The following is a 21,754-nucleotide window of genomic DNA, read 5'->3' on the forward strand; positions in this document are numbered from 1 at the left end:
TAAAGGAGTTGCAAAGCGTCTGAGAGCTGTAGTTACCGCAAATAGTGGTCAAGTGGAATGAACCTGACCTCATTTGAAGGAAATTTCACACTAATTGCAATACTATAAAAAGGTGTTTTGATAAATATTTATGGACTTTCTTGGGTGTTGAAGTTGTTCTAAGACTTTTGGATCACCCTCTACATCAAATAAAAAATGATAAGTTTGACTTTAGACGAGGTTTATTAACGAGCATTTGTAGCTAAATCTCAGTTAAGGAGCGCTCTAGAGACTAAAGTACTAACTCGCTCACTATGGATGTGAAATGGTCAAAAGCCTTGTGAGCAAACACTTTTGCATAGTGCAACATAATTAGAGTTGTAAAAAAATATGACTTAAAAGGAGTGCAAGACTTTTTGAAGTTCCGACTTGATCAGTGTTTTTTTTTTTTTTTTTTTTGCTTTTTTTTTTCAAAGCTGTTATCATTATTCTTTCATTCTTGAGAAAGGAACAATTAAAGTGTCTTTACTCAAGAATAATGAAGTGTGTGGCTGAGAATATTTTGGAGGAGTTATGAGTAGAGATGTAAATATTAACTATATTACGGTAAGAAAAGAAAGTATATACTGGTAAGAGCAAAAGATGAATGTTTTTTTCTTAATTATTAGCAGTAGAAACAGACTTTGCCCGGAGTAGTTAGGCGATGACAAGCAGACAAACTTTGCTTTAATAATATAGAAGCTAACTTCCGATAGAATCCTCAGTGTTACTCTTCATTTTCTATAAGCACGCCCAAATGTAGTTCCTCAATACCTATATGTTCTCTCCTCAAGTATGAAAGTAATAATAATAGCTTGAAAAAATAAAAACCTTGCTCAGGTTACTAACGACAACAAAACTAGCACGCGTAAGAATAACATTCTCCAAATTGTCAGGATGACCATGTTCATTTTATGTTTCTTTTTTTTAATCATACAAGCGGATAATATTATTTTCCGCCAATCCTTTGCACTGTATAAATATGGGGACTTGCAACTATACTTGATCACAGAATCAGAGACTAGCAACTTCACGTGGACTCGAAAGCTTAGACTCGCGACTCATTTCAATTTTTACAATGGATATGAGGTACACTTTTAAGTATTTTTTTTTTTTTTCTGGGGACTTGAAGCTGGAGTCGATAAAAATGAAGTTGGACATGTCAGCAAAGAATTGCGACTCGGATTAGACTTGCAGTACGAGGACTTTTCTCCAGCATTGCTACTTTGTAACTCATTTATTTAGAAATTGAGAATCTAAAATTGTCATTTTTAATTTTATATACAAAGTATTTTTAATCATTAATGGATGTTGGGCAATTTCCCCTAAGATAATATTAATTGTACCTACCATTTGAAAAGTTTCAAGAAAAAAACTGTTTCTACTAAATAAAAAAATACTCATGGATTGCTCTTAGATAAAAAAAATTATTCATTCGACAATAAGCATATTTTTTAGGACTTAAATCTAATGGCTTGAAATTTGATAGTACCTACTTAGTTATTGATAAGTTAGAAATGATTGTATTTCTTCTTTTTTTGGTTCAATAAGTATGAAAGTAAGCCTTGAAACTCATCATAATTCGTAACTGGAGTTAACATTTTTCCTTTCATAATCTCTACAATTATATTTTCTTTACAAATATATCTTCCTTAGTTATGAGTAGAGTTGATATGATTGTAAAGAAAAAACTACGTCTAAAAACTAGAAAAGGAAAATAAGGTTGTTCCGTGTGATCTTTCCTTTTTTTTTTTTTTTCAATTATTTAATAGGTCGTCGTGGTATAAATTTATTACTCTGGAGTAAGCATTCTCGTCTATCTATGGTGTAAATTGTTATAGCAGTAATTCATTTTCTCCTCAAAAATCATATAAAAGGCAGTTGATATTTACAAGGGTCTTAATTCAGTAATACCATATGTCTTGATTCCGCCTTCTCCTTGAGTTCCTAGAAAAATCCCGTCTCTACTCATAATTAAGATATGTACGGAGGGCTTTATTAGTCATTGAACACTAATCATAAGCAAGAAATACTCCAGCTCCTCAAAATTTATCAAAACTTGAGTTTATTGATGACTTAATCAAAACTTTAGTTCTAAGTAAATCCACTACATTTGAACAAATGATACGAATAAAGGCTTCAGGACTTTGTTTCAAAAAATGAATGAATACGAATTAAATATTTCAAAGTGATGTTATAAAACTTTAATTTATATTGATAATATATAGTCCACCAAAAGTTTGATACTCACAAGGAACATATATTGGTAGATATTGTTATTTTTATAGACAGTTTTAGGACCTTGTTATGGTCTTATAAATTTTTGTTGTAAAAGATGTGATTTTAGTATATGAAAATATATCCTAGTCTTAAGGATATATGTTTTTAATAATAAAATATTCGTAGGTAGACTAGAGATGAATAAGTCAATTTTTTTAAAGGCTATTTGAGTATTAATGAACTATGAAAAAACTTTGGATGAAGAGATCATTGGCTTTATGACGTCATTTTCCATTTCAATTCACTAAATCATAAATCTTAAAAAGTTTACCAAGATAAAGTAAAATAAAAAACAGACATTTATGTCATTATATAATTCTACTACAATGCATGATGTATGTAAATACATGAAACATCTATTAAAGCATTCCTTAGAAGAGGCCTATGTATATATCCAGAGACAATTCATTGATTCAATAATGTAAATTGATTATAATTTGTTTGGTACCTACGATGATGACGGATATATGGGTATATTTAATGATACAGCCCGTGTGTATATTTTATCTGGCCCACTTTTTTGGAATTGTTAATATGAAGAATGAATTTTCTATTCCTCAGCTGTTGTCATTATTATTTAATTCCTGAGTGATGAACTCATTTTCCCAAATAGACTCAATTATATATTTTTTTTTTTTAAACTAATTGAACATTCGTGTGTGCTCATAAAAGACTTTGAGGAACCCTGCGGATGTGTTGCAGAGCTATAATTGTAAGTCATTGATGGCCTCAGGGTAGAATTGAGGATCGACCTCGAAGTAATTCTTGCCAATCTCCTTGTTTATTTCCATCTTCCTCTCCTCCTTTGTCACAACTGATTGTAGTTGATCTCCTTCAAAACACTCCTCAACTTCTCTAGGTAACCATGATGATTTTCAGTTTATTTATTCTTTTAACATGTCCATTATATGTACAAACGATTTTCAAAACTAGGTATAGCTGTTTTACTCCATTTTTAATCTATATTAATAAAGAAAATGTTTTATGTCTTTATGAATGTATCACAATAAGTCACCGGATGCGCTTTATATAGTGCTCCAAGATGTATATTATAAACATATTTTGATCTAAGGAATAACAGTGTAGTTGTATTTATGAAATATTGCAGGTGTGTGCATGTATGACAAGAGTATTGCTTTTGTTTGTATTAGCTTTGGTCTCAAATGTATGTCCCAATTCATGAGCATTTTCAGTATATGTTAAGATTTGAATTAAATATAAATGCTGGTATCTTGAAATGAATTTTGTTTGTTTTTATTAGTGAGCGTTCTAAAGACTAAAATACTCATCAATCACCCCCCCCAACTTATTATTATATATATTTATATTTTATTAAGGTTTTCATTTTATATGGACAAATAACATAAGAAGGATAACGTAATAAAAAAAAAGTTAAATAAACATTTTAGTTTATCCCTCTCCTAAAAAACCTACCTAATCATTTATCTACGTATTGCTAATGGTGTGCTAAAATCAAATTTAATTTTAGCCCAACTTTTCGGATGCAAAATAATTTTCTACGCACTCTGAAAAAAAATATATTTCCGCCCAAACATCCCCCCTCACCCTCAAAGTTACTTTGTTATCCCTGAATGTGTATTTTAAAGCCTTTTTAGGCTTAAAACAATAGTTATATAACATTTTAAGTTAAAAATGGTCTACTTCTTTTAAATCTTTATTTAAGCGTGTGTACTAGGGTGTCAAATTTTTAAAGTAACCTGTTAATTCTTTTGTTGTATTATAACAAAATATTATGCATCTAAAGTTTCAGTCTTCAAAGGACGTTTTTTTTTTACTTCTATAGCCATTTTGAAAATGACTTTTTTTAACGGCATTCTCTATTTGTTAAGTGATTCAGAAGTTTTTCAATTTCAAAATCATGTTGCTGAATTTCGGAAGTTTGAATTTTAAAGTTATGTTGTTGAATTTCAAGAACTTCATTAAAGTTCCTTTCCTCTGAAGAGAAACAAATTGTAGCCCAACAAAATAATTTGGATACTCAAACTTGGATACTTAAAGTTCAAATTTTTTACTAACATCAATAGATAGTACCTAATAACATCAGTACCATATTTTTGTCCAGTTCCAGAAGGCAGCATATCTCGCAAAAGGTGAGATGATAACAGTTTTTATCTCCTCAGCAGCTTAGGGTCCATAATTCGTAATTTTGCTGGCAATAAGAGCTTTGGAATTCAAAAATGTTGATTCCAATATCTTCGTCTTTCCTGGGGGATCCCTTTTGTTTTAAAAGTCCAAAAAAAAACCCAGTGCTTTTGTGAATCTTGATTCTGGGTCATTCAGTCAATTTATGTCTAATACAATATATTGTTTTAGAATTCGAACAATGAGACAATCTTCGAAAGTGTATATAAAAAAGTTTTTCCACAGTCCTTACATGAAGCATTATGAAAAATATGGCCATCCGAGATTTGAAACTGCACAGTAAAATTTTTTTCGTCATAAATATATAGCAAGGATCTCTCGATTTTTTTATCCTAAGATTTCGGTAGATATAAAAAAATTCTGAGATTTTCACATATCTAAGTAACATTAATCTTATAATACATTCAATATAACATTTTCAAATGCCATGGTGTAGAAGGAATGTGGTTCTTAGTAGTCCTTCAAAGTGGAAAATAAAATTTACCCCTTCCAAATACGAAACTAGAGTATTACACTCAAAATAGAATTATGTATAGTCAGACTTTCTAGGGAGCTCGGACTCTGTTTATTGCTGAAGCAATGTTTCTTTGCTATGTTTTGATGAATTACTTCTATGGTAGTGTTCGAATCATAAGTTGGTGTTCCATACAATAAAACACAATGAGCAGCATCACATGAGTACGAGATTTTCTTGACTGACCCGTTTGATAAATTAATACCCATGTACATCAGAACCATGTATAGGGAGTACGACACAGTAACTCTCCATCCCAAGAGGGGATTTTCTTGTTATTCAATAAAAATCTTCTGCCATATCTTGGGGATAATAGAAGATTGTAGTTAGCCTGCCTCCTTCATATTTTTTTTGGCCTTTTGAGAGAAGGGATGCTCTTCGAATAAAAATCCACAAATTTTCTTCAGTAATTAACTTTTCAGCTACAAGAGTCAGAGAATGTCCCTTATATAAAACCAGGATAACTATTTCAGCAACATGAAGTTCCCCTCTAGTCAGGTATTCACCGTATTTTTGTCATTCATGCCTAAAATTTCAACCCTATTTTTGACATTACAATCTAAAAGTTTAGTCGAAGAATCTGGCTTCCAAATCCCTGCTGGGAGAAAAGCAGTTTTAATTTTACTAATAATCAAGCCATTCCTGTCGGAATCTTTTTCAAAAGACTTTAGAATGACCAAGGTAACTTGAAATAAAAAAAAATTCTAGTTACCTTGAGAATGACTTCAATTATTCTAACCAACTGACGTTTAGTGTTGGCTTTGACAAATAATGTGCCATCATCCGCATAATTTTCAATTAAATGTATAGAATGACCTAAGAAAATGCCAAAGCCCCTATGTTTCCTTTGCAGAGATATACAAAATTATTCAATTGCGGGAATAAATAACAAAGGTGCTGTAGGACATCCTTGTATGGAGCTTCTCTTGAGAAGAATAGGCCCACTTACACAACCATCGATCTCGATTATAGAGGATCCATTATAGAGCAAAGCTCTTATATGATTTAAAAAAACGATTTGGCAATAGCTCTTTAAGAGCCCGAAGTATATGCCTGGGCTTAATATAATCCAATGCCTCGACAATCGACAGAGGGCTTAATATTTCACGATATATCAGTTATTTTCTTATTTCTTAGAAGTCATTTTTGCTGTTCACCCTATCTTTTGGTTGAGGATAGGCTCAATTTGTTTTGAAATTACTCCTGCTAGGATTCTGAATGTTTCGTTCATAAGTCATAACTCTTATTGGCATTCAATGACTAAATTGAGTACCGCCTCCTTTCTTAGGGATGAGTGCAATTCTACTACGTGTTATAAAAAGAGGTAATTTTCCATACTTATCCATCGAAACTCCAAACTTTAAGAGAAACAGAACAAAAAAAACGGAAAGGATGGTAAAAAAAATTCCTCCTTAACCATCAGGTCCCGGTGCTTTATTACTTTTAAAACTATTTTTGACATATTACAAAATATTTTGTTATATGAAGTTTGTGACAACACGCCCCGGTCATCCATATCATCAATTCCATTTGTTATAACTTATAATAATCCGTACTCTAACACTACCAGTTTCGAACCTTTATGACGTCACATCTTTAAATAATAACTGTTAAAAGCCTCGCGGGTAATTAGTTGTCATTGTGATAGTGCCTCTCCAAACAAAAGGTCATGAGCTCCATTCAAGACCATAATTACTTTAATGACATTTTCTTAGAAGCCGAGACGAGGAATCATCTCCCATTTAATGAAATTGATCGGAATCGTCTTGACCACAGCCGGACACACAATCTCAAATGGTGCTCATGTAAACACTGCGTCATTATGCCGGATGTTGTGGATTGCAAATGTTGTCACGAATTTAAGGATTTATTAGGGGATAAGCTGAATGCTCAATGCATTACTCAAAATAATGACTTTGAGCTTTTATGTCTCAATGAGGCAGTACTAAGAACGTCCTATATAAGATATCGTCAATATAATTTCGTTAACTATGGCGTTGGGGAAATGAGTTTGAAGTATGTTTGGTGTGTTAGTTTATTCTTTTTTATTTAACAAACATGAATTATTCTTTTTTTCCTAAATAGAAACTATCGTTTTATGGCATATAGTCAGTTTACTGCATGGATTCAATGCTATGAAAAGTTAGGATATGATCGGTTTGAATATGAAGAACGAATCGTTTTACCTACATGTGTTGTGAACGAAATTAAAGGAGTGTACTCTTGATCATTTAAATGGTTGTTTTTTTCTATAGCTCTCTGTGTCTGAAATAGGAAAAAATATATCGAAACTTGAGTAACTCTTAATTATTTATTTATTAATAGAAACTAACGTTTTGTTTCGTATGTTTATTTATGTTGCTTAAATATCGTAATAAAAACCATTTCGCTAATTATTAATACATTAATGGCCCAATTAGATGTGTTTATGTCTGACATTGTACGTCATTAGAGATTAATACTTAAAGAAGGATGCAATATGTGTCTACTTAACTCTTACTAAACTCTTGTATATACACGATAAATCCATAGTATATGAAGCTAGAATGTTAACGTAACATGAGTAATGCCACTGAGGGTGATAATTAAATTTGGATTTATAAAAAAGAGGACACATGGCCCGATCAGTGATAGTTATAGGCTATAGTTATATGAAGTTTTCTATCTTATTTCCTAAATAAAACTCCATTTAAGTAATAGTATTTCCATATTTTTAATTTAACTTTAATTTTAAGTTGACTTTTTTATTTGATCCACAAAAAATAGGACAAATCATGAATATATACAAAAGTTTGGCAACAATTTTTAACATATAACTGGCTATGTTGTTATAAACCTAATTACTTTTTAGGTTGAGAAATTCTATCATCTTTAAAATAAAGTCAAATCCAGTGATGATCAATCCTGATAAATAAAAAAATAGCTTATAAATATTTTGCTACATCACATAAAAGCAACGTGAAGTATAATAATTTAGATAAAATCAACTTATTATATATTTTTTTTATTTATTTTTTTGAGAATTTAGGAATAAAATATAATCCTTTGTAATTATTCCAAATATATTCCCAAAAATCCAACAAGAGCAAACTCTAAGAGAAAAACTGAATATGATGGACTCCTTAAGACTATTTAACCATTTAACATTAAGTCCAATCGTAGATTAAATCAAAAATATTATAATATATCAATAATTATATTTATTATAGGGAAAAATAAAATTACTGAATATAATATGAAATAAATATTACATTACAAATTGTTTTATTCTGCTATTTAGATAAGTTTCCAAAAAAATTCACTTTACTTATGAAAAACGCAGTTTCTCTCATCCGGATTTGACTGTATATATTACTGAATTTTAATGGTTTTTCCTTTAATTTAGGAATTTAATTAAATAACTTTATTTTGACTAATTGAACGGACAACATTGTTTATTTTTTTAAGAAGTATTTTCTATTAGATTTTTCTCCCCATTGTTAGAATTTAATATTTAAATAGATAAATAAAAGGCTTGGTTGATTAATGAACAACGAGTATAAACAACTTTTCAGACTAATTTTTTTACAAAAATAGTGAAAGCACAAATAAATATGTAGAATGCTCTTAAAATTTAAGATACCTAAAAACATTATCATTAAATTTATGACGTCAGGATCCATAGAAATTCTTAATGATAAATCTTCATGTCATACTTTACTTTTTATGAATCCCAAATAGCTTTTAGTGCTCAAATATATATCTACAATGTATCTACCTACAACACTGTGCTTGTATTCTCAATTTGGCACGCATGTCAATAATGAAACGTAGGCTCATTTCCTTTTGACATGCAATTGGCACATTATTAATCAACATTTAATTTATTTCTCATACATTAAATATCCATGAGTATATTATATTATAAAAAGTTAAAATATATCATCATTAATATTATAAAAATGTCAAATCCTAGATTAGGTGGGGGAAGCTTTTGATGTAGCAAAACTATTACTTAAAAAATCTTAGTTAATTTTATTGTAATATAACGGTGACGAGCGTAGTTAATTATACTTTTTGAAGAAAACAAATTAAAATAACTCCGCTATAACATATTAATACATTTTTATAATTAAGATCAGAGATACTTCTAACATCCTTATTCAGGGCTGACGATAGACCACTGGGGTTGCAGCGGGTCCCATACTTCTGTTAGACCCCCCGCTTGATTGAATAGTTCAATTTGAAATAAAATTCAATTATTGAAAATATGATCCCGCACTAGGGCCTGCTTACGCTTAAACCGCCCTTGGCATCAGTTATTAACTATTATCCTTATCCCTACCCAAATTATTATTTGGACCCAACGCAATCCATTCGCATAGGGTATAGAAATAGCTAAGACCGACCCTGTCCTTATCGACATAATTTGTATAATATACCATTATTAATGTATTTCAATTAAATGTAGCAAAAAACTGTGGTATAGTTTAGATTTTGATAGGTAATGTACGTAATTAATTAACTCATTACTATTTAGTTACTTGTAAGAAAAGCAATCTCATATAGAAATAGCCTTTTTTAAATGATAAATGCTTATGTCATCGAAAATCCAAAGATAACTTAACTTGTATTTGAGGAGTAAAAATTATTACCATGAAGATATTTTAATTTTTGTTAGCTTTAAACTACTTAAATTTAAGTTTTAGGAGCGTGGGGAGAAGTGTACATAAGTCTACAAATTTCACACAACACGCGAAACAGAAATAAATAGTTCCATATTACTTGTGTTCTAGACCCCTATTAATGCCGCAGTGACCATATAATTATTCATTCATTTACTTAATTCGTAAGTATCATTTTGACATATTTGATTTGATATATATTACTAAATAGAACCTCACAAAATTGGAAAAATTTCTAATTATTATTAAAGTTTGAATTATATTCTCATATCACCTTTCTAGAGGATTATTTTTTTTATGGTGCTATAAATATTCTTACAATTAGTGAATCATCAAAATATAACATTACATAATATTTGATTTATACAAATATATAATTAACTACCTGGTGAAGTATACTACTTCTAATTCTCATTTATAAATTAAATGCGATGATAAAGAAAAATTATATTATAACATATAGTATTCATTGATATATATTAAAGAAGAAGTGCACTAAATTAATTGACTTACAATTAATGTTCAAGTCATTATTGACTAATATATATGTAGTATATGCATTATACAGTTCAATCGGAATTGTATATTTGGTAGACTAAAGTTTGTTATTAAATACATTTCCTGATTAAAAGAAAAGTAACAAATATTATTTTTTTAGTTAATTACCGCAAAATAAAAAGAATATTCCATAAAAGAGAATGAATAAGACAAAGGATAATATTTCTTTCAAGCTTTTCAATCTTAAATTGATTACTCATAAGTATATTTGAAAGAGTTATTTGATAATAATTGAGTATTATCTTTAAAGATATACAAAAAAAAAGATAAAATAAAAATTATTTTCTTATAATAGTTCTAAGAATAATCCTGTGTAGCATGGAAAGTGCCATCAACGCATAAAAACAAGTGAGAAAAATAGGTATTTTCTTGAATTCCTTTAGTTAAAATTGTATTAATCTTTGATAAAGGACTTAACAGCCATTAGACGCAATTTGAGAGATTTAGAGAACTTGGTGTTTGGGTGAGCGTTAATATAACCTTGCATACTTTCAACAACCTTCGACGCAAAAAATTTACCATTAGCTTCTAATGGTGGGTAATTAGGATCAACATTCATAATAGCTTCCTCAAGGTATTTCATCTTAAGTGCAGTATGCTCCTCTAAATCTGTAGCACAGTGCTGAATTAAAGCTAGAATCACACTTTGTTCAAGAGGACACTTCTCCTCCCCAAATATCTCTGCAGGATCTACCATTTGACATGTTGTAACAGCAATAGGCAAGCTATTAGAGGATAAAGCCATTTTAAATGCATCGTTGAATTTTGATGAATTAAGCAAAAGTTTAATTTGATAAAGAATTATATCAGGACTGGATGAGGAGGTACGCTCACCAGTAGTTGGTGTAGTTGTGCGAGTAACAGCATCTGTAATCACTTTTTTCAATTCGTCTAAGAGTTTTTTGTTATCCTCCGTCTTCTTCAAATTGTTGTTTTCAACACTTGAGTTGAACAGCATAATACCTTCTTTCATTTCTCTGATTAAATTTGCTTGATTCGTTCCAACCGATTCCTTCAGATGATTTCGTACAGTAGATTCATAATCTCTTAAACCTTTATTAAATGTTGACGAAATTTGAGATAAAAGATTTTGACAAGATCGTTCAAATGATGGAACAACCAAGTTTACAAAAGTCTCTTTGAAATTGTTCTGAATCGTTGGTTGTAGGGATTCGGATAGCGAAGAAGATAATGTCTCTAAAAATGGTTTGGAGTTTACCATCTTTGAAAGTGCCTCTTTACTTTCTTTCTTGTAAGTATTGGCAGAATTGGATGAGAAAGTTTGCATTTCTCCTTTAATACATGTCTGGATTTTCGTGGAAATAAACTTTTCGTGATCACGAAAACGTTGAATAATGGCTTTAGACTCCGGTTTCCCTTTTTTGAGATCCTTGATATCCTCTTTTAGTTTCTTTATTTCATCATTTTGTTTTTTAACTGTTACAGTCAATTCGTCCATCTTTTTAAGAAGGAGCTCTGTTGCATTATTAGAGAGGGAATCACCATTTCTTAAATTAGGATTAGTAGCTGTAGATTCTTTTGGAGGCTGAGGAGGAGGGCAATCCACTTTAGTTGGCATCATAGGATCAAAACTTTTATTTAAAACTACAAGGCTAGGATTTTTTTGCGTCATGTCTGAGGGCCAATCAACACTTTTACTTAATTTCTGAAACTGCTTAAGCATATCACCGATCTGGACGCCCTCATCATCCTCTTCTTCATCATCGTCATCATAGGGGCAATTATCTCCAGTGACGACAATATCCTCACACAAGTCATGATTTGAGTCACCTAAAATATCCTGGACTTCTCTCGAGGGAGATGACCCTCCTGAAATAGGTGGTTGTTTCTCTGCTGTTCCATTCATCATCTCAGGAGAAATCAAAGATATCTGTTTCGCAGCTGTATCCAGCTTAGACGTCGACGAATCCTTATCTTTATCACTATGCACTTGCTGCAATGAAGAAACTGGAATAGCAGGAGAACTCGTAACCACAGAAGAAGTATGATGTTTGGAAACCTGTTCCTCTTCCAAATTAGAAGAGACAATAGTATCTTCTTCTTTTAATTGAATAGTTGCCACATCATTGTAAACGATTCGGCATTCCTGAAGACCTCGAGGATAGGCTAAATAAAATTGAATGACAGTTGATTCTCTGGAATTTTCATTCAGGACTTCAGGAGTGTCATCCTCATCGAATTCGTCGTCATCTGATAAAGTAGTATCTTTAATATGCAGGTCTCCTAGTTTTTTAATTCCAGCATCCACAATGGATATAGAAAAGAAAGGATTCAGCGTAGCAAACTCTGAAACCGAAACAATTCTTATTTTTTTATCAAACTCTATCCTAAAGACATAGAGGTTCATTTTGACCACGTCAGAAAGTAAAAGATAACGAGATGACATATCAATGGATGCTCTAAGTTCAGACCCAGGGGATTTGATTCGTACGACTTGAATGCACGTCCAGTCATTACAACACCACAGCATTAGCTCTTTATTGTCGTTGAAACCCGTTATGGCGTAAGACCAAAAGTCCACACTACGGTTTTCCCCCGTCAAATCATCCAAAAAGAGCAGGGATGAAACTTCTTTTTTCCCTCTACTCGGCATCCAAGAATGAAGACATCGAGGCTTTTCTTGAGAAGCGAAATAAATTTGAAAAAACTGAACGACACCGTCAAATGCAGCCGTGGCAACAGCCGTTCCATCAGGACTAATCTGAATAGCGGTAATAGGAGCGTCTCGATCCTCCAATTTAAGGCGACCTGTCGTAATAGATCCTACTTGTAATGGACCAGGCCCATGCTCTCGTACTAGGGATTTAACGCTGATGATTTCCGAGGATTTGTAGTGAGAAATAGCCAAAAAGCTGGACTCCATTCCTTCTTGGGATTTTTCATCATCATGGATGTAAGGACACCTGAAATATTCAAGTCCAAATTTAATATTAATATCCCATTTACCCTTTTTATAGATTATAATCCTCTTACCATGACAAAAGATTAAACTTAGAGGAAGCATTTCGATGATATTTGATTTCTAGGATTTTGTCAGCTTTGAGTTTTTTGTCAGACTTCTCTGAGATGGAGTAGATGTATAAATCGCCAAATTCGTCAATACATCCGATAATGACTGCGGATAAATATGCAAATGCGATATCTGCGACCTTTCCAGCAATGCCTTTGATCAAAATCCTTTCCCCCGTGTCCCGATTCACCACCCGCACCGCACCCACTCCCGTCTCTGCAAAATAAAAGAGAAAGGTATTAGTCAGGCCCATCCAGACGAAGGCGAGGAAGCAAGTCCCACCGTTTTGATCAAAGATGGCCGTCACATGCGCATAGTACTTCCCCTTCTTATGCACAGAGACGGACCTCCCGGGGTCGCTCCTCTTGGGCCAGGAGGAATTCACCAGACTCTTGAGTTTCAGATATGGACTACTGTGTGTTGCGATCCCCGGACTGGGCACAAGCTCAAACTCTCTGGCATTGGGGATCAGTGCCCAGGAGGTAAGGCCTTCCAAATTGTTGAACTGAATGTAATTGGAGGGGCAGGGCAAAGGAGGATCCACACAACCTCCGACACTCCCATTCGTCCCCCCTTTCGTCGGCTGCTGCTGACTCTGTTGGATGGACTCTAAAAACGTCGATAATTCCATGATGAAATAGAAAATGTGAACCACCTCCTATATTCACTGTAGAATGTAGGCTCGATGCAAAGAATACTCAATAGAATTAATATGTCGTTACCGCCCTCAATGAAGAACCGACAAACATTGAAAAAATTAACAAACTCCCGACCAATTAGAGAAGAAAACGCATCTTGGAAGTCAACTGTCTATTTTTTGTCGGTATTTTTACTCGTAATTCTACTTCTGTCAGCAGATACTACGGACTATCACACAATGACTAAATATTCTTTACTGTACGATGAAAAAATTTATCCTTATAATTCACATAACTAACAAATATATCATTCAAAATTTCTGATATTGGCTCTGCATAATAACTAGGGAATTGAAAATTTTCGAAATCCTAGTGAGTATACATTGATGGCAACTTGCGAAATATTAGTCTGCTATTCATTATGTCTCCCTATTTTGAACATTCAAACGTATTAGCAAGCAAGGAGAACTCAAGGTAACTTGACATATTTCAAGTTACCTTGCGAGAACTATAGTTTTTGTTATTATCTCTGTCAGCAGATATAAGTCAGAAATCCCTTTTGTCATATATCTGATTAAATTTTTTGGTTAATCTAATAAAGAACTTTTAGGAATTGGATTTATTGTATTTATTCGTATAAATGATTCATCAAATTAAAATAATAAAACAAAATCAATTGTAGGTTATTTTATTTTTATGTAATCTAGTGAAGATGCTAGTCCGTAGTGATTTGTAATATTCTCACTGGTAAAAAAGGGAGAAAAAAATAAGGGGGAAGGCAGTAAGTTTTAAAACAAAGTAGCGAAACGAAGACCACGTGATAAATATTTGTGTATAGTAGGGGTCGTAGAGACGCATTTTTTTCTGCTAGGGCGTTTACTATATATACAACCTTGGTATAGTCTACACTTGAATATTACTGCATAACTAACCTTAAAAACAACATGAATTCACCATTTTAAATGAACTAACAAGGTAAATTCTACAAATGGTAGAAAAAATTATATGCGACATAAGGGGGAAAATGACAAAAAATGATATAGTGACGTAGTATATACAATAATGAAGAGGGACATCTTGCGTGGGAAAAAGATAACTCCCGACTTTGTACGTATCTCCTCAAGTTAACAGGCGCGTTTTGTTACTTTGTTTTATGGGAGAATATAATATTTGTAGTGATGGAAAGAGTGCTGCTGTTTATTTCAAACACGGCATTAGCTGATGCGCAAGCTCACGGTCGACTGAGTGCCAATAATTAAACAATTGAATATTATGGAGGCAATTTAACAGAACTTAATATTTATTCTCGAAAGTCCTAATACGAAGGACTTCGATTCAGTTCTTATTTGTTTTTATTTTTTCTATTAGTATATCAATAAAGCCAATTACTATGAACAACTCGAATAAAGTTGGAGAAATATTCACCTCTGCTGGGAGCGCGTTTTTGGCTCTCGGGGATTTAACGAAGCAGCTTTCCTCATCTCAATCCAACTCCTCATCCGGTGTAGCAAAATGGACGGAAGAAGAGGTAGATATGCTTCAAAAGGTACGCTCCTCTATCCATATCTCTGATCTTTGTTTCATTTTTGGTGCTTTTATTTACAGGCGGTTAATGCTTTTGCGGAGGATCTTGAGAAAATATCCAAGACAATCAAACTTAGAACCGTGCAACAAATCAAAGGTGCACTCAAAAAAAAGGCCTACGATGAGGCAGGTCTTTCTCCAACAACATCATTATCCTCCTCCGATGCGAACGTTACTCTGAATATGCTTAATGCCGGTGATAATGAAGTGGATGTCGAAGAGTTGGAGTCGCGTCTTGATTTTGATCAGGACGTAAAGAATATTTGATACTAAATCCTTCTTTTCCATTGTAATCGACCATTTAACGTGTGTTTTTTGTCTCTTTATACAAAAAGTGAACATAGAAAAAGATTTGTTCAGTTATATGATGGTTAAAGTACGGAAAAAACTATTATTTGCTGTTATGGACTGATGTACACGATCCAATGTTTTGGTTGGAAATTTTCTTCGCAAATATAATATCACTATGATTGCTCATGAGTCATGTTATAATAACTATAACTCGTTCAGCTCTTATGATTTGAAGATTGAGCTCTTTTTGTATTTATGTTACGAACTCTAAGCCTTTTATTATGTATATCTGAACTTGCAGTTCTAGCAATTAAACCTTCAAGAAGCTATTTACATTTTAAAAATAATAACTATTATAATCCTCAATTCAATATACATATGAGTTTTCCAAGGACTTAATAATTTGTTACAACTAATGCTTGTTCTATATAATCTCTCTATAAAAGAATCCTTCTAAATGAAATCAAATACTGAAATAGTGAATACTCGTTAGTTACCCTAACACTTTTACTCCCTAAAAAACTCGTCAGACAAAAAAATATTTTTTTATAGGATTATTGAAGCTTATAATTTTTAAAAAAATTCGTAATTAATTTTCCAAAATTCACATGAAAATTAGTTAACTCTAAGATGTAACTACTATTGGATAAAGAAGATAATGCTTGTTACTAAGATAATACTCGAGTACTGAAATACTGCAATTGCTAGTTGAATGGGTATTATGTTAAAGCTTAAATCACAAAGAAAATGCCGAACGAATCAGTAGCTAGTAGATTGAAAATCAAATTTGACAATTTAAATTTATGTGTAATAGTGGCCCCTCCCTCATGCATTTAGAAATATTCATTAATCTATATTAATGCAGCCAAGTGTGTCTTATTGGTCTTGAGATAACTTTTTGAGTGTGTGCTTTATAAAATGGGTCATTCCAAGCATTGTTTATTACTCCCACTATTCTAAAAAAATCAAAGATTACTTTTCCAATGAACTGGTATTAAGAGTAGGACATTTCAAAAAGTTCAACATGTTTCTACTTGTGTTGTCTGTGGGAAAACATAAATGCTAAATTTCATCGAGAAAGCGAGTCAATCTAGGAAGAATTACATGTTATAATAGGATCGAAACAGAGAATCCCAAGTTTTGACGAACTCGGCTTTTTATACCTACGAGCCGAGTTTTTAATGTCTTTTTTATTTAATTGATAAAACTCGATTGGCAATTGACGAGTTTTGCTCGCGGCACATCACTATTAAATATACAATTATACATCAAATTGCAAGGTTTTAGGACTATGATGTTCCGTTTTGAACTTTTCTAACTTCACTCGTAATCCAAGATGGACTATTATATAAAATCTTGTTTGAATGAATAATTTTTCTTAAAGATCTGGAGATAGAAACCAATCTGACTTACGTCGATCTTAACTCAAATCATGTAAGTACAGTAAGTCGAACAGACTTAAATCGAACCTCTTACAGCTCCAAATTACTTAATCAAGGTCACTAATATTCTAGTAGATAAAATATTATAATTTATATTTCTTTTAATCTCTGTACGTATAAAAAAGCTGAGGTAAGTTGCTAAGACCCACTTCTATAAAACTAATTGGTTGTTTTAATACAAATGAAACATTAAAATATACTACAAAGGTTGACTTAATTGATCAGAATATATTTTTTTTTAAATTCAAATAATATCAATATAATTAAATAACAGATAAGTATACTATTTTGTAAATCCATTTACTTTCCTAGTCAGTAGTATTCGAAATTAAAAGAGAAGATGCACAAAATAAAAGTTTATAAACTGCTAAAATTCGTAGTCCAAAATTATAGATGTATAATTTTATACAATTACCAAATCTCATTTCTGTTAAATAGAATCATCGCTATCACAGTACGTATAATTAGTATCAATTTAAAATTAAATAGATATCAACCATACTTCAAAATGTACAATGTCTTCAATTTGAGCTTTGGCTATTATAATGACTTGTTGCATTAGAATGTACTAATTACAATTAGGTTTTTAATCCATAATTTAAGTTTACATTTTGGAAGTCCAAATTGGACTTAAAAAAACTCCAATTTTTTTAAGACTTTGACTAATTAGGAATCAAGGCTATTCTAAGAGTGTCCGCAGGATTAGTTTTTGTTTTTTTTAGTTTGTTGAAAAAATTTCAAAAACTTTTGTTCCGCTGCATAATTAAATCAAATGACCTGAAAATCCTTCCAAAAAAAAAATCACTCTTGTTTTTTGTTCTTATTCCAGAGTGATAATTTTGACTAGTCCAAGACTAAAATTTCTTCATTAGGGGAGGAGGAACTACAGCCCCTCCAGCCCAATCTTTTTGGAAATAACTAATGGTAATACGTATCAAGTGCTCCTCAAGACCGCTACGAGCCAAGACTATAGCATTATAAAACAATTGTATCACCAATATTTGAGTCCTAATTTCAGCAATAAATAACAGAATCAATTCATATGAATTTGAACAAAATTTAGTATGGGAATTTAAACCTGTGCCGTGATTATATACCTCTATCTTTATACTTGATAATTTCACTCAAAATATGGCCGAAGAAAAAAAAATCTTTTTTTCATTTGAAGGAGTAGATTTTTTCTAAATTTATTTAGCTGTGACTTGTATTCTTAGACGTCTATTTAATATAATCTTTCCTACGATTAGCAACATCCACAAATTAATAAATTAATACTAAAACTTATTTCACTTCAGATTAAACATTAAACAGTGTATGTGGTCTGTGGCTTCCATTTGAAACATTGTGCCTCTCTAAATAAGACTGTTTTGATAAATGATTGATGTAATATGTATTTTGTTAAGTAGTAGCGTGAGATGAAAATGAGTGAGTCCCAGGCCAATTGCGTGACACTTGAGAGCCTTGGATAAAATAAAACGTATTTAAGTTGTACAAAATCCTAACTTGCTCAAAATATAATTTAGAACTAGATAAACAATTTTCATTGACATACTATAATTTATCTGGCCCTAGCATTAAATCATGCTTTGCAATTGATAATATCACTATACAACAAAATGAAGGTCTTGGAGTGGCCGCAGGCTGAAAATAAAATATAAATTGATACTAACATTTCAGCATTTGAAAAATGAATTATTTATTAATTTATCTTGATTACAATATTAATAAAATATGTATGTAACAACCAAAAAATTGAATAAAATGAAGGATCTTACTTAGAAGCTGATATTTATTAATTTTACTTCATGTTATTTATATCCTACCTCAAGGGTGGATAATTTTGGTAAGAATAGAAAAGCGTGCGAGGAGAAAAGAAGAATTACTTATGGCATCATTGATTAAATAATATACATCTTCTTCTATCAATCATGAACGTTATCATTCCCGCCTTTATTATTCAATATTAATATAATATGAGATGGTGATAGTCGATAGAGAACTGAATAAAATCCCCAAAATGACGTCGCCTTCTGTCTGGATTTATGAAAATGGAGGCCCAGGAATTTGGAAAATACTTACCAGATGAGAAACAGATGGTTTGTCGGATTTGTCGATATAAATGTGCCTTTAGTCCCCTGTCTAGAATTACACGCCACTCATTATCCTCATCTCATAACAAGAGTATGGATATTCATCTATAAAATCAATTTGACGATGAATACATCAAGTCAGACTTTAACTTTGATCTCACAACGATGTTTATTGCATGTAATATAACCTTATCCATTGCTAATCATCTACGTTCAAAAAATTTATGGAGAAATACAAGGGTAAACATATCCCTTCCCGAGAAACCATCATTAAATTAATGGAGGATGTTGTTACTGATGTCATTCATAGAAATACATATAAAAATGTTTTGAGTCATCCACACCAAATGACGATCAAGTTATCAGTAAAAAGTATTTACGAATATCGAAATGGAACTCTGAATTTTATACTATCTCACAGTAAGTATTCAATTTTTTTTTAAATCTAACAATAAAATATGATTCTATTTTAGCTAAACATATCAAGAATTATGATATACAACTCAGTAAAGGGCAAAAACAACTACTTAAATGGTCACAACAACGGGGGTAGTAGCTTTGGATGGTTTGCAACTAGTTTGTCTGAGACTACTTACTTCGCTTTAAGACTTGGGTATGATAATTAGGTTTTCCAATATTACATAGTCAATAAATATTACTTTTTATCACTAAAGGCTTAGCTATGGTTGATGGGCTCCAAGAAATGGTGTTCAGAAAACTCATAAAAGGCAAAAACAACTGTTTAAATGGTCACAACAACGAGGGTAGTTACATTGGGTGTTGCATTATAATTAACAATTGTGTATATCCATCATGATGATAGTATGTTGTTATATAAGCATACCTAAATAACGGGGAAAATCTTTTTGATGCTCTTAATAGGGAGTAATATCGCCGGACATTACTACATAATTAGCTTTTGCTCTAAATCTTTACGATGAATTTATTTATAAAAATTTTTTATTAGTATATTTATTGTCTAATTTTATGATTTTGACATTTACTTTATTATTAATAATTAGTTAGATCTCATCGATAAGAGATATATCTATCCTGTGCACAATTGTATATAGCAACTTCCACATGAAGAAGAGGGGTGATTATCTTTTTGATTAAACTCCACGTCTCGCTTGTGTATTGCAACCTAAAGTTAGGACATATTTAACTGAATTCCGATGTTAAAACAAGAAAAAATTATCTGGATCAATCTATTATTTCAATATTCTGTATTTATAATTTATTATTATTAATAGTTATATGATTTTAATTGTTTAATTTTGTATATTTAACTTAAATGTTTAATGGTTTATTTTTTAGTATGTAGATTATATTTAATTAAAGCCATCTTTTTTAAACTTTGAGCTTCAAATATATTTCAAATACTCTACTTTGTCGTTTCATTAGCTATTATTCTGAGAATAAGGTTCATAATGAATTACAATTTCATGGAGTGTGACGTTTTCAAATCTACTATAACGGATAAAAAACGTCGAAGTCAATTATACGTAGTATATCTTCATTAAACATTTTGCTAATAAATACATTCGTTATACCCTCAAAAATCATAATAAAGCAGGCAGATGATAATCACATCAGTATTTTAAACAATGATACCATATGTCTTTTTTCCCCCTCCTCCTTGCACGCGTTTTTCTCTACAATATTATCAACTATAGTTATAGTATAGACTTTATATTTCAATTTTTTTTTAAACTGTCTTTAAAAAAAGGTCGATTTGGATTGATTTTTGGTCAATTTAGTTTTTAATATTATTAAGATGTTTAAATCTAATAAGCATATTAGGTTGCGTGAATATAAATTACAATAAAATTTCGGGGGGAAATTGAATCGTTTATTACAATTTATACTAAAATTATAATTAATCATTTATATGTAAGGGGTTTATAAATACTTCATATTCAAAATAATTGATTACTGAACTCATAAGCAATTTATTCTTTTCCAGGAAAATTTATTGTAATTTAAAAGTAACTAGCAAAGGATTACCTGGCGTTGTTTAGGTAAGGGAGGGAGAGGGAATCCAAATTGAAAATGGTCAAATTAATTGAGAAAATAAAAAAAATATTCAGAATGTTCTCGAAAAAGATCCTGATTATTCGAATTCTCTTGGATTCTTCACACAATATCAATCCGGTTAAGTAAGGTAATCTACAAAGTCTCATCATAGAAAGTCAAAAAAAAAAAATACTCTTGTTAGGTTGTAACCATAGTAGTAGTATTATGAATATAGAAAAAATAATGTGTTATAAACCTCAAATAACATACGAAAATGTATTTGGAATTGTAAAAGAAACACAAACCTCGTACTTACAAAAAGAAAAATGTTATGAAAAAATGTTGTCGAAAAAATAACACCCGATAACTGGTTCATTTTTGGAAATATTGCAAAAATTATGTAATAAAATTGTCTGGAAATTGAAAATACTTGCAAGCTTTATGTATAAAGCAAAGCATAGTCTT

The 21,754-nt window shown here is 31.3% G+C and overlaps 3 protein-coding genes across 4 annotated transcripts; 2 read left to right on the forward strand and 1 right to left on the reverse strand.

The window, feature by feature from the left end:
• The first annotated feature begins 6,440 nt into the window (after nt 1-6,440).
• On the forward strand, nt 6,441-7,368 carry LOC121113728 (uncharacterized). The gene is made up of 2 exons (XM_040707581.2): nt 6,441-6,991; nt 7,061-7,368. Exons 1-2 carry the CDS (start codon nt 6,645-6,647, stop codon nt 7,200-7,202), a joined length of 489 nt encoding a protein of 162 aa, XP_040563515.1. The 5' UTR covers nt 6,441-6,644; the 3' UTR covers nt 7,203-7,368.
• Nucleotides 7,369-10,354: 2,986 nt separating this feature from the next.
• On the reverse strand, nt 10,355-14,296 carry Ge-1 (Enhancer of mRNA-decapping protein 4 homolog Ge-1). The gene is made up of 3 exons (XM_040707582.2): nt 13,511-14,296; nt 13,192-13,444; nt 10,355-13,121 (listed from the first exon to the last, which is right to left on the reverse strand). The coding sequence occupies exons 1-3, from the start codon at nt 13,857-13,859 to the stop codon at nt 10,592-10,594; spliced, it is 3,132 nt and encodes a 1,043-aa protein (XP_040563516.1). The 5' UTR covers nt 13,860-14,296; the 3' UTR covers nt 10,355-10,591.
• Nucleotides 14,297-15,053: 757 nt separating this feature from the next.
• Nucleotides 15,054-16,114, forward strand: LOC121113730 (BPTF-associated chromatin complex component 1). 2 transcript variants are annotated; one of them, XM_071886823.1, is made up of 2 exons: nt 15,054-15,394; nt 15,472-16,114. In XM_071886823.1, the coding sequence occupies exons 1-2, from the start codon at nt 15,257-15,259 to the stop codon at nt 15,715-15,717; spliced, it is 384 nt and encodes a 127-aa protein (XP_071742924.1). In that variant the 5' UTR covers nt 15,054-15,256; the 3' UTR covers nt 15,718-16,114. The 2 variants fall into 2 exon arrangements, with proteins under 2 accessions (XP_071742924.1, XP_040563517.1); XM_040707583.2 differs by having other exon boundaries at nt 15,063-15,412.
• The last annotated feature ends 5,640 nt before the right edge of the window (nt 16,115-21,754 follow it).

The sequence above is a fragment of the Lepeophtheirus salmonis genome, chromosome 2 (genome assembly GCF_016086655.4).
Source record: "Lepeophtheirus salmonis chromosome 2, UVic_Lsal_1.4, whole genome shotgun sequence".
Lineage (NCBI taxonomy): Eukaryota > Metazoa > Arthropoda > Copepoda > Siphonostomatoida > Caligidae > Lepeophtheirus > Lepeophtheirus salmonis.

What these genes read in the sequence shown, in the direction of transcription:
- LOC121113728 (XM_040707581.2), top strand. Translation starts at nt 6,645, where the DNA reads ATGAGCTCCATTCAAGACCATAATTACTTTAATGACATTTTCTTAGAA. An exon ending in GTTGGGGAAATGAGTTTGAA is followed by an intron (nt 6,992 to 7,060) that starts GTATGTTTGGTG and finishes TTTCCTAAATAG; the next exon opens with AAACTATCGTTTTATGGCAT.
- LOC121113730 (XM_040707583.2), top strand. Translation starts at nt 15,257, where the DNA reads ATGAACAACTCGAATAAAGTTGGAGAAATATTCACCTCTGCTGGGAGC. An exon ending in AGGTAGATATGCTTCAAAAG is followed by an intron (nt 15,413 to 15,471) that starts GTACGCTCCTCT and finishes TTTTATTTACAG; the next exon opens with GCGGTTAATGCTTTTGCGGA.
- Ge-1 (XM_040707582.2), bottom strand. Translation starts at nt 13,859, where the DNA reads ATGGAATTATCGACGTTTTTAGAGTCCATCCAACAGAGTCAGCAGCAG. An exon ending in GGCCATCTTTGATCAAAACG is followed by an intron (nt 13,445 to 13,510) that starts GTGGGACTTGCT and finishes TTTATTTTGCAG; the next exon opens with AGACGGGAGTGGGTGCGGTG. An exon ending in AAGTTTAATCTTTTGTCATG is followed by an intron (nt 13,122 to 13,191) that starts GTAAGAGGATTA and finishes TGAATATTTCAG; the next exon opens with GTGTCCTTACATCCATGATG.